The 13,643-nt window shown below is 39.1% G+C and overlaps 1 protein-coding gene and 1 non-coding gene across 2 annotated transcripts; both read right to left on the bottom strand.

Moving 5' to 3' along the window:
* Positions 1 to 600: 600 nt before the first annotated feature.
* On the bottom strand, positions 601 to 10,367 carry depdc1 (DEP domain containing 1). Its single transcript, XM_023428733.2, is given in 13 exon segments — positions 601 to 1,446; positions 2,323 to 2,529; positions 3,524 to 3,700; positions 3,952 to 4,124; positions 5,290 to 5,913; positions 5,916 to 6,296; positions 6,705 to 6,842; positions 7,201 to 7,248; positions 7,892 to 8,022; positions 8,261 to 8,385; positions 8,628 to 8,760; positions 8,899 to 9,164; positions 10,206 to 10,367. Coding segments are annotated over 13 exon segments (2,589 nt in total). The 5' UTR covers positions 10,254 to 10,367; the 3' UTR covers positions 601 to 1,308.
* Positions 10,368 to 13,295: 2,928 nt separating this feature from the next.
* trnah-gug (transfer RNA histidin (anticodon GUG)) lies at positions 13,296 to 13,367 on the bottom strand. The gene has a single exon. It is a non-coding gene; the product is annotated as a tRNA-His (tRNA).
* Positions 13,368 to 13,643: the final 276 nt, after the last annotated feature.

Raw genomic sequence — 13,643 nt, 5'->3', positions numbered from 1 at the left:
CATTTTGAGTCAAGTTTTAGTTTCCTCAAACACCTGACATAATGTGGGTTCTTTGCTGCACGTCACCTTAAAATCCATTGGTAAAATGAATGGATGCCACTAGCCATCAACTACTCTCATTGTAATCTCATGAGACTTTAAGTATTAGCCGTAGCAACCATTTCCCCAAAATATGACAGATGTCTGGTGAAACCTTCTTTAGGGTGTCTAACATGCATTAAATATGTATAAATTAACAATTCTGATGATTGACATTAGCTTGCTTGCCATTCACAGTGCCTAAACCCAGTGCAAATCATTGCTCTATCCAATAAACTAACCAGGGATGTATTCAAGACGAAACACACAAACAAGAACTATGAAAGTTGAGTTGAACATGAAAAATTGGAGATTATGAAACTCAAAAGATCTCTCTTGCGGAAAACCTAAAAAACATAAAACAAAAAAAAACAAAAAAAAAAAAAACACACACACACACAGACACACAAATGAAAGCAATAGAAAACCCTAGAGGCAAAAGACAAGAATGACAAGACATAAAATTTGAGAAAAAGAGAAGGTTCAAAACTAACAAGCATTTCAAATAAAACTTGAGAATCTATGATATAAAACATTTAGTTAAGTCTATAAAAACATGGTTAACATGACAAAAAGACTTCAAGCAAAGATATTTCTAACACTACTCCCAGTTTCATCACTTATAAATTAATCTATAATCTAGTTATTCCCATGTGGAGAGGTGATCCCAGAATTGCATATATTTCTCCCAAAATGCACTCTGAAGCCACACACACACACACACACACACACACACACACACACACACACACACACACACACACACGTCAGTATTATATTAGCTAGCAATAGAGAATGAAGGTGGGGTGAGAAGGAAATGGGTAAACAGATCTCACTAAACACAAAGAACATTTAACCAAAAAACCCTGCTTCATAAAACCATGTTATACGTGAACACAATAATTAATGTGAACTGCTCTAAGGAGCTACTGTCTGTCCACCTGCCTTCATCTTACTAAGCTGTCAACACACATCACAAACATACAAACAACATGAATACACACATTAACCATTGTAGAAGTCTCCCAGCCTGCACTAACTCTCTTATAACCCCATTCACGTGACACAAAAGGAATAACAGTGTTTCCAATGTAACAATGTAAAGTTAATGGCTGCAAAGAGAGGAGAACATTTTTTACAAATCTCTCAGGAGCGCAGCATCAGTGCAGTTATAGTGCAGCAAAAATGATGTAATGACTGTGGCTTCTACACCGATGACACTTGGCTAGTTTAGTTCCTGATGCTGAAAGCTTTGGTCTTCTTGATGTTGATGAGGGGAGGTTTAATCTTTGGCTTGTTGTCGGTCTTGCTCTCCTTGTCTGAGGGGGGGAACCGACGACTGTAGATGTCTGGGTACTGCTTCTGAAACTAAAAGAAACAGAGATGATCAAACTCATGATGCAAGTGCATGTGGGCCTTAAACTCCATCTGAAAAGCAGCATGTCAATGGCTTTTCTGATTTGAAGTTCAGTTTCACCGGGTACTTTTTTGCACATGTAACTGCAGCCAGCTGTGATGTCACAGTGTACTGACACGCCCTGGAGTAAATGTCTACATCACTGCAGCAAGGTTAATATATTGAGTAAAATATACATTACTTTCTTTCCTAGTTGAAACTCAGAATTTCTGAATTTGAAGACATCTGAAAATACTGCAAAAATATTATGAATGACAATTCGATAGTAAGTTACAAACAAATGTCAGCAAAATGACTTTACAGGTAGACAGACTGGTACCTGGGGCAAATATGACTTATTTTGGATATCAACAAAAGACAGATACCCATCCAGCATCAACACCTTATGAAAAGGAAGTTGTTAAAACTGCCAAGCTAAATGTAGCTGATTAATCAACTGGGCTGACAAACAGGTCGATATTAGCAGATATATTGGTATCAGCGTATATGTTGGCTGATAAGTAACAAGAAATTTAAGTGAAGCTGTGAATGTGAAGTGAATTCTTCTACGGTAGAAATTGCGCTTAGTTCATACTGTATCTTGGTCACAACTCTTTAATAATCAAATCTAAGGGATCAAAAATGTTTTTGTTATCTTGGAAAAACAAATATCAGCTGAAATCATTCTCTGATTAAAAAAAAAAAAAGTTCACTTATAAACATCTGCTTAAAATCCAATGTCGGTTTGATTCTGTAACACACACTTCCTGCTATATTCAGTTAAATTGAGCACTGTGTGAAAATAGTAATATAACTTTTGACTAAGCATTAGAGGAGCATTTTGTTACCTGCTTCAGTTTCTTGCGTCTGTCCTTCTCAGTGATGTTTTGGTCTGTCAGCAGGATCTCCAGTAACTCCTCCATGGCCTTCTGGGAAGATGCCAGCTTTTGCTGTTCAAACTCAGCACCGCTTATCTGACGGCAGAACGCAAACACAGGCACTGGGGCGCAAACTGGATCGCCGGCATCAATATCAGAAACACCATCGATGGGGACCTGCCGTCAGAACAGTTAAAAAAAAAAAAAAAAATGGAGCTCTTGTAGGAATAAAGATGTGAGTCATTTTCAAACATTTGGAGTTGCTCCTCTGTGGCTCCCTTTTGGAGTAAAATTCACAGCATCCTGGAAACTATCTTTCTAACCAAAGTTAGAAAGTGGTTTCTAACCAGAGTTAGAGTTTTGAGATGATGTACTTGATTAAATTAGAGAGACAGAAAGTTCTATTGATGGCTTATAAGAAATCTCTGATGAGGAAATGGCTGAAAAAAAGAAATACCTAATGTTGTTGAATGGACCGTGTTCAATCTTTATGCTATGGAGAGAATGACTTTCGACTTAAGAGCCCAAGAAGATACAGAACTGGACAAAAACTATAACTCATGTCTCAACCTTCAGACCAAACTTTGTGTAAACATGCACCTGAAACACATTTTAGTCTAAGTATGCATGATTTTTTTCTTCATGCTTAAAAAAGGTCTTCATGTTCATATGCTTTTAATTTTGTTATTTTTTTTTCTACTCTAAAAGCTAATAAAGAGAGAAAAAAAGAAAGGTGATGTAAAACTCCTCTTTAGTCAACTCCACGGATGTAAAAAGTGTCAAGTGAGTCTGGCTCAGTTGTTTTATATTCAGTTGACAGCAGAATTGTTGATTACTGGTCACTGAATAACTTGTAATCGTAAGATAATTTAACAGTCATTGAAGTCGATTAAGAATATCACACACACTGCTTTTGCTCAGCATCACAATTTAATGATCATCCCAATGACTGAAACGTTAGGATGATCATAACTAACGACATTTGGATGTGTGAATATCTTCATAGAAAAATATTCATTTAAGTGTTTTCTAAAAGTACGACGTACAGTACGTACAGTGCGAAAAGTAAAGACTTTGAGCTCACTTGCTCTTACTTTTACTAAACGTTATTATCATTTGTCCATATGCACACAGGACGCATACAGTATACTGCAACAGTTTAAAGGTGTACCTGTACTGTGCGCAGATACTGTATGTGATCATTGATAGCACTGCGCAGGTACTCAGGAACTGAGAGGATGCTTTCTTGATGGTCCATTAGAAATGACACCAGCCTTGTGGCTAACAGCTCGTCCAAATCACACTCCTCAGCGCTGCCGAGGACACAGTTTGAAAAGGTATGAACCATCTGAAACAAGAATGACAGAAAACAGATAGAGAGACAGGTGAAGGAGGACACACGGTTGAAAAAAAGCCACATAAATGAATATATGTAAAGAAAAATCTAAATGTGATTAAAAAATAAATAAAATTAATAACTGCGACTGACTACAGTAAGATGTCACTGATCCCCAGGAGATTTAAATAACTACTACAGGAAACAAACGCGTATGTTGTTCGTTAGTTCTACAAGACTGTCACAACAGTTTAGTTCCTCACCAGCGTTCTGGTGCCGATGGCGGGGTGGAGGCGAGGCATGTCCACGTTCTGGCTGATGCGTGACATCATCCTCATGAGGAGCTGCAACTTCCTGCGGGAGGTCGGGGGGAGCAGGAGGGTGCAAAGCTGCAGGGCCTCGATGGCTACACGCTCACACTGAGGCTGGGGAAGGCCTACACACACAGACACACAGATACACACACACACAGACACACACACACACACACACACACACAGTTACATAGTAATGATCACAGAGGAAGGTGAATTCCAAAATGCAATCCATAACAAAACAACAAAAAATAAACGGTAGACCCACTCTTCTTGACCACATTCATCCATCACTGCTACATCACATTCACTAGATCAGACAAATGATGGATGAATGGATTGATGGATGGATGACAAAATTAATGAACTACAGCTATGGTGCAAAATGAGTCAGGTAAAATTTACAAAAGTAACATGTAATGTAGTATGCAAACTAAAACATCCCAGTTCATAGCTTTGCTCTAGGACATCATGGTCCTGCATGGATATCGCCTCAGATATTTCACTCACAGATACACTCATACAATATGTTATGAGAAGAATGTTGAAAATAGATATTTGCCACACAGTAGAAAATGTTCTTCACAACGTACAAAGATAGGCTCCCTTTGCTAACTGAACATGTGCTGCTATTGGTGGCTGGGCGGTAAGTTGTGGTGACTCTACCAGTATTCTCATCTTCCAGCCACCAGTGCAGTTAGTGAGCATGGACAGAGTCCTTGATTTGATATGCATTATTTGAATATAATCAAAGAAACATTTTCTGGATAAAAACAAAATAGAGTTTTTGCATTTTCAACATTATTCCTGTATCATATTTTATGAATGCATCTGAAGCTCCAGGAGATATCAATGCTGGAGGCTGTAGATCAGGATTACCTGGTTTATTATTAATTATTATAACAGCACTATGCCAACACCTTGTGTTCAGACACTTGTTTTTCTTAGCTTCTTAAACAATACAGTATCTGTACATCCAGGAAACATCAAATAGTTTCTAAACTCTCGTGCTCTTTCAGCGCCTCTTTCATCACGACCACCATAACTGTACCTATTTTTCAATCACCAATATTCTGTTTTCCAGAGCTTCAGACGACCAAAAAGTGACATAATTTTCTGCAACTCTTCAACTCAAATCTCAGCTTCATCCTTTGATTTAAACAGCATTTCTAGGTTAAAACTGAGTAGAAACCATGCATACTAGTTGTGGTTAGATGTTAGATGGAGTTAGCATAATTAGGCATCAACAGACAAGCAGACAGACAGGTAGAGGGGAGAGGGTCTTACTGTGCTCAGGTTTGGGTTGAGGGGGCTGGGAGCTGCTGGTGGGCACACAGACAGGAGGTTTGAACAGTGAAACAGGTCGCGATGGCTTGGATACATCCAGAGAGCTGAGGCAGCGCCGGACAACAGCAGGGGCAGGAAGCATCCAAAGATTAGAGGTACTGGAGGCGGGTCTAGGCCCACTGGGTCCTGTAGTAGCATGAGACCCTTGTACTTTGGCCATAGCAGTTGAAGAGAAGGAGGAGAAAGGGTGATAGGAAGAAGAGAAAGGATGATAGGAGGACAACGAGGGAGGGTGTGAAGCTGAGGAGGAGTGCTGCTGGTCTGCAGGAGTGTTTATATTGAGGCAGCTGGCTGCTCGGCCCTGCCACTTGGTCTCTTTGACATCTTCCTCCTTGGTTTCTATGACAATGTCCAAACAGCTGCCTACACTGAGTGGCCGCAAGGAACGCGACCTCTGTGCGACTGACAGTCCAGCCATAGAAAATGCAGACAGTCGGTTTCTGGTTGTACCTCCTGGGGCGTCTTCACTAGAAACAGGGGTCGCTTTGGATGAAGATGTAATGTCTGAATGACTGTAATGTGTTGTGATGGCAGAACTGTCATCTTGACTCCTGTTGCTATAGGGCAGGAAGCCAGGCTGTCATTGGACAGGAACAGCTGTTGCCGGGTGAGAGTGGCAGAGTCATCAAGGATGGTTTCCAGTGAGCAACTCCTGGTTTGACGTCTCGTGGAAACAACTGTACTCAGGCTCAGGCAGCTGCCACCTAACTGACAGTCACCTGAACCACCTCCTTTCAGTGCCGCCAACCGTGACTTAAGTTTCCCACCAAGCACCTCTCTCATGGGCGATTCTGTCTCATCACATGTCCCCTGTCTGAGCAGTGACAGGAGGAGACACTCTGTTGAGCGAAATGATGCCTTGGCTGGAGGGGGGACTGAGGGAAGGTCAGACTTCTTGCGTTTCCCACGTTGGTGTGTGGTGGGTGCTGCAACATACCCACAAAACACTGAGAACAGATGCAAAGGCAGAGAGGGCCAAGCGGAGCAGGCAGAGTGTCAATGCAAGCAGACAGTAGAGAGGAGGGAGAGGGTTTCGTTAGTTTAAACCTTTACTGCACATACAGAATCATCAGTTGGTCAGAGACGACACATAACAAGCATACACAAAAACACAGAGAGCGCAAGAACCGAAGTGACAACAACCAAAACCTCTGTTAGGGGTCAAAAGGCACTGTTAGAGGTCAAACCAGACAACCACTTACTGGAAACAGAATGTCAACATGACTGACAAAACAAGATCCTGAAATTTCTGTTTGAGCATCATTTCCCTGTAACACAACAAGTGGCTTCTACAAAGGACATCGAGTTAGCTGCTTTTTTTATTGGTTGGGAGTAACAGGAAGTAGCCCACTTACCTAGGACGTTGATAAACAGTTCATACAGTTCGTATGTGAGTAACGGCTGTGGAAGGCTGTAGAAGTAATCAGACACTGTTTTGAAGACATCTCTCTCAAAGCCGGGATATGACGGCTGTGCGCTGTCGTACTTTGGCCCTGGAAATTAACAGCAGGATACTGCAGCTATCATGAGAGTGAAGGATATTATAAAGCTTACACTTCTCAAATTACATTCATAAACCCAAGACAAAGTATGTACGAGTATGTAGAAGTTTTCATTTTCTAACTTCGCAGAGAATTCAAAATATCAAAGTGCTTATTTTACTGAATGTTGCATTCAGGGATTCCTAGAAGAAACTGCAGCATGTAAAGTTCTCCAAAGGCATTTATGTCAAAATGTAGGCGTTGGAAAAGTATGCATCAAATAGGAAAAAACATTTTTCCCAACTGTTAGCAACAATTCTTAGCAATGTTCATGCAGGACATGCAGAGGCATCTGTAGTTTGCTACTCACAGTTGGCCAGGCTCTTCATGGCAGACAAAACCCAGTGTGGAAGGTCATCTAGAGAGATAACTGACAGATTAGACTGGTCACCAGTTACTGTATATTGTACTGTTTCCAATAGTCTAAGGCATGTGGTCAAACGCTCATATTTGTGAGGAAGACAAAGTTAAATGTCTCATATTTTATAAAGTGGGATTCCCATGTCTTTTTTTTTTTTTTATCATAAAGCTATATTAATACTGTTTTAAAAAGTATTGAAACAAGCCATCAGGACTTCTGTAACTTTGTGATGTCATCACTCACAGCCATACCCCAAGCTCTGCTCACCTCGACCCACCATCCAGCCTTGCAGGATTTGGTGTCTCTGAGTGTTTCCCTGAAATCTGCTATAGTTTTTTTTCGATCACTCAGAAAATAGTCAGACAATCAGAAGAGAGACTCAGAGCCTCTCTTCTGATTTGCTTGCCAACATGTTACTAGAGCTCCAGAGAGAAGCCTGGGAGAGAATGTGTAAAACTACATTGAGATGGTTTTTGGTTCTTAAAACCACAAATATATCTTCTTATATATCTCAACACTTCAAATACAACACCAGAAAAGTGTCAAATATGGGACCTTTAACTACCATCGCACTTTATGATGATTTTTTAGGCTTGCTGGATGCTGATGTGAATGTTATTTTGCAAATTTATAAACCTACTGGTCTTGTCATCCAGCGTGACCACTCCATGCTTGTTGACTTTGGTCATATTATGGATGATGTTCTGTGGGTTTACGTAACGCTGGTTTAAAACCTCATCAAGAGATGCAACACCTAGAATCCTCTGCAGGCTGAAACACAACACATAAGCATTAGTTAGACAAGAAAATCGTCCTATTCATCTACTTTCTGGACATCAGTCATTGCTCGTGTCTTAGGCCAGATTTGCTCTCCTTCATTATTCTACAGGTAATCTAAGGATAAGAACATACTTGTGATTTCAACATGAAAAATAAAATAAGCCATGCAGTAAAGGTGTATGTAACAGAAAAAGTAAAAAGGCTTTCAGCTCAATGTATGCATATATACTGGGTCAGGGTGATGTCTCTCCAGATGTCCTGTTCGTCTTCTACTGTCAGCTCTCGTCTCAGCAGCTGCTGCTCTCCTGTTGGCTGATTCTCTTCCTCTGCTGGGAGGGAAGGATCTACATTCTCCTTAAAGGGACAAATAAAAAATGAACCAATGTTACATAATAGATAATACATAATCTTTTCCTCTCTTTTTAAACCATACTTTCAAACTGCCACCAAAAGCAGGCATTTTGTCTAAACCTGTCTTAATGACAGACTGTGTATGACTGATATATGATGTATAAATGATAGTATGCATTCAATTTTCAAACTTAAATGTACATATGAGAAGACTGATACAAAAATTCATATCCACTCCAGCTCACTTGTGTCTCCTTCTCGTTCTTCTTGATACTCCTAAACCTGAAGAAACCCTCTTTGTCCCTGAATGAAGGTCTTTTCTTTATGGAGCCGGGGGCTGGGCGGGGAAATGGTTTAAGAGGAGAAGTGGATGGGAATCTGGGGAAAGAGGGAGGACAAGGAGTGTGTCATTTGGTGTGGCAGAACACAATCAACATCCATTTTTCAAGATTTCTAGATTTAATCTTCTCCTTTATTCAATAATTTTGCAGCAAGTTTCTCCAAAACCCTACCAACCTGTACAGTGAATTGTTGTCCTCCAGATCCTCAGTGCCCCAGCGACCCTTCACATCTTCGATCACATGGTTCTTCAGAAATTTCTTCAGGAGCTGTACCGTCTGTTGCCTGGTGACATCAGGGCCAAAATTGCTGTTGCTACAGAGCAGCTGGTGCAGCCACTCCACAGCAGCAGAGGCAGTGAAGCAGGAGGCGTAGTGCCGGAAGTTTTGGCGGTGTTTCCTAAGAGGCATGCCAGCCCGAAACAGACGCGTGACTTCATTCCACTGAAAGATGTCAGAGATAGAGTTTAGTATTGACTAAGCTGTCCACATCAAGCTGACTCGGGTTCCAACCGAATATTAATTTTATAATTGATTAATCAGCATGTTATTTATTTTTTTATTAATTGTTTAGTCTATGGAAATTTGCCAAAAATAAGTTGCTCTACAGAAAGAGAAAGTCTCGTTCTGTTAGACCAAAAGCCTCAAAACTACCAAATAAAAAAAAGACTCATCAATTTCTGCTTGACAAAATAACCATTTATCAAAATTGTTATATTATTTTTCTATCTGACTAATTAATTAATTTACTATGATTCAGGTTTAGCTGTTTCAAGTCTTTAAAATGTCAGATTTAGCCATTTTTTTGTTTTATGCATTTGATGATAAATTGATACATATAGGTTTCACATTTTAAGTTGGGAGAAAGACATCAGATTGCTTGTCCTTGAACCAGGAAACTGTGAGGGGGGTTTTCTACTATATTCTGACATTTTGCAGAAATGAGCAATCATCAATCGATTAAAATTTTGTTGCAGCCCTTTGAACCAAGACATATTAACCCATATTGGTTACACTTATCATACTTATCTCTGTTCACATTCTGACTTACTGTACAGTGGCTTTCTGTTTTATTAGTTTAATTATGAGTTTAGATCTGACATTAACCACAGTAAGGATGAGTTTAGATTGTGGTTGAAGATTTAAAAAACTATCTGTGTAAAAATGAGGCGTGTAAAACGTTTACAAAATAGAGGGCGGTTAAAACACTAACGAGTCGCTGGCCTGGGATATAACTAGGAAGTTTGAAACACATTTAAGTTAAGCGTTGAGGAAAAGTCATATACTAGGCAACTGAACTCATAAGTAGCTGGGTTAAGTTGTAGGAATAATAATGATAAAATTAAATTATCGCATTCAATAAAAAACCCCACAAGAAAGTGTAAGGTCTGTTACTGTTAGCTAATGTACTGTTGACTGCAATTTTCCACATAAATTAGCTGTTAGCCAGCTTTTAGCTAGGCAACGGTCAACGTTAAAACTTACCAGTTTTGTGGCTCGGTACGGTCCAGGGGTGATAATATGAGAACTCATACTTATCACTAAAGAAAGCGCTAATGTTTTCACTTCATCCGATGTGAGAGGAGGTAAAAATATCCATTACTCGGGGATGGGAATTATCGATGTTGTGCTGCCAGCTCTGCTGAAACTCAGCTGCGGCTCGCTGCTCTCAGTCTGTTCAAAATTACGAGCTGACATTTTCTCGCACGGGATTGGACGGCGCGAGGGTCACATGACCAGCCTCGAACTGCAGAGGGTGGAGGATCAAAACAATTAGTGAGGCAGCAAGGCACCATTTGTAAAGGGTTTAAAGGTGGTAATGCATGGCTTTATGAATGATTAATTAAGCAATGTCACACAAGGGGGGGTGATGGTGTACTGAATTTCAGCGCGGCTGTGATTCGGTCGAATACAACAGTTCTACCATCGCCATATTAGTTAACAGTAATAAGCAACGACAGATAATAATTTCTTTGTTTATTTCATCATGTATTTGGCAACACCAACACAAATATTTAACAATAGGTAACAGGTAATAGGTAACAATAGTTAGCAATTGGACTGGTACTGGACTGTTGCTAAGCTATACATTAAAAGTTTCGTGACCTAACGTCCTCATTTGAGCGCACCTGGAGGTGTGCGCCGTTTTTAGGCTTCTTTCGTTCCCTTCATCCTATTCTGACGACCGTAGATAATGTAATTCAAATGTTATTTCTGAAAATATATTCACCTTTGCGGTGCAATGTTTGTTACAACGACCGTTAATGCAATCCAAATTAACGGTAAAAAGAACACCTGTAAAGCGGAGTGATACATGTAGTTAAAAGTCCAATTGCTGTCATGGAATGCCTCTTGTCTAATCAAATTGCTCGGTCAGAACTAACTGTTGTATAACAAATAATTTACTAATGCTGTATAGATCACTTATAATCCATTAATAAGAGAAACTCTTCTTTTGACTATAATAGTTAATAGTCCAACTAAAGTTTTTTTTTTTCTCATTTGACCTCAGTCATCATCAACACTCACACAGTAAACTACCCTTAAAAGCCCTGCTCAAGCTGAACCAACCTTATGTGTATAACCAAAATTTTAATCATTGCTGTGTGTGTGCTCCGGTTTGCCTGTCAGAGTAGGGAGCTGGAGCTGCAGTGTCAGCAGGGCAACTAGGGAGTCAAGTCTTGTATTCACAAATACATTGAATTACATTAGCATATCTTAACAGACAAAGAGAGTGTGTGAGGGTCAGACAAAAAAGACGGTGGAGGATTGAGACATTCCCAAAGGGACAGATAGTGGGAGGTGGGTCCAACTCTGGCCACTGCTATAGACATGCTAATTCTGCAAACAGTACTCTAACATCTATAAATCCAGTTTACTGCTGTAAACTGATGTGGCCAAACTATTTGAGTGTGAATTCAATCTCACTTGCTGGGGTAGTGGTGCTGTGGTACACATCAAGACTCAGTAAAAAGTAGAGTAGCCTATCCACAAAATGTAATACACAGACAAAGGATAGAAAAATAAATAAGTATAAATAATACAGATAATAAACTGTTGACATATTATACATTATACATATTATCATGTTTTTTGTATATTTATCTGACTGGCACTAATATACACTGTATTATAGTCATTTTCATTATTCACAATACTCATACCTCAATATCTATTGCAAGAGATGACACATGAAGCTTGAATACAATACAGGGCTTTGATTGATACATTGGGATGATACATTTTGGACTAATACTGAACACATGAGCAAGGCTGCCCCCAGCTGGCCATCACGAGTATCTTCCATTTGAAAATCTCTAGCCACTCCTTTCATGTATGGAATATTTATAGAAGGAAAACTGAGATCTGTGCAGAGTTAAAAAGTTATTAAGTACATTTACTTCTACTCCAGTACAATTCAGATGCATATGTTGCACTTTTTACTCCACTACAAATTTACAAGCTACCTAGCAGTATTTAGAGGAATTCAAATTGCTTTTGACAAGTGCTAAGTGAATAAAAGTAAATAATAAATAAGTTATTATTATCATTGAATCATGTATAAGAATTTCCCCAAAAGCCCTGGGTTTACTTTAATTTAGGTCAACATAAATTGGTTAAAGCTGTTATAAATTTGCACCACTGAAGTGATTCTGTGTGAAAATCTAGATTCAAGGCCTAAATCATAAAGTTCTGCTGTTAGATTTCTTCCATTATTTTTGTTTATCACGTAATTAACAAACAGAAAACCAATGGAAAGGGAGTATTATCAATCATAGGTGTAATGTAAGGCTGTAACCAACTATCTTCATTATCAGTAAATCCTTCCAATTATCAATACATCTGACAATTATTTCCTTCGCTAACTGATTGATCATCCAGTGTGTATATAATGTCAGGAAATAGTGAAAAATGTCCACCAATATCAGAATCGGAATCTGATTTATTGCCAAGTAGGTTTTCAACATACAAGGAATTTGCTTTGGTGTTCCCTGAGTTCCCTGCATCCCGAGCTGACATAAACGGCTTTTGTTTTGTCTGACCAATAATCATAAACCTGAAAATGTTGAGTTAGCTGTCATAGTTTTCATAAATATTGTAAATACTCAATACAAATACTATTTTATATAGGTTTGTGCAATTACATTTTTGCTTAAAATTACTTACTACTTACCTAAATAACTGATTAAACAAACAATAAATAACTAATTTCTGTCAATCGACTTATCTTTTAATCAACAAATCATTTCAGCTTGGTTTGTGGGTGTCTGGGAAAATAATGAAACATGTGGTGAGAGTCAGTATAGGGGTCCAACAATAAATCTTTGCCCAAAGCTCCATGGGGAGGTTACTCTGTTCATGCTTGGCAGACTAAAGATTTTACCTACATCAGTTTGTAGAATAATTAAAAGTTATTAATTCTGGCAAAGAAATAGTTAAATTTTGAACACAGATGTTTTGCATGTAATTTAACACTGCAGATTCAGTCAACAATTATCTAATAAGGTCTATTTTCAGGGTAATTTCTATTTGTCAAGACTTGTATTGAGGGAAATGTGTGTTCTCAACAAAAAATGCCGTGACCCGGATTCGAACCGGGGTTGCTGCGGCCACAACGCAGAGTACTAACCACTATACGATCACGGCGAGCTATCCTTCGGACAATTTTCGTCATGATACCTGAGATATAATTAACTAATGTGAGAATGAACACATTTGCTTTGTGGTTTAAAAAATGAATTAATACGAAATAAAGTCAGACATTAGGACGAGGTTAGAACACGTCGAACACTAAATTAAACCCGAGTGGACAATAACGTTCACGTTGAAGCATAGAGCTTATAAGCAGGTGGATTCATCTCTCAAACTAAATTTGTGGACGATATCCTAGTACAGTGGAGTGACTTATCCGGTCTGCGCTAC

Source organism: Seriola lalandi, unplaced genomic scaffold (genome assembly GCF_002814215.2).
Source record: "Seriola lalandi dorsalis isolate HSWRI2012SDOR001 ecotype SW California unplaced genomic scaffold, Sedor1 jcf7180002054885, whole genome shotgun sequence".
Classification (NCBI taxonomy): domain Eukaryota; kingdom Metazoa; phylum Chordata; class Actinopteri; order Carangiformes; family Carangidae; genus Seriola; species Seriola lalandi.
The sequence above is the reverse complement of the archived record's forward strand: the minus strand, read 5'-3'. Positions and strand labels throughout refer to the sequence as shown.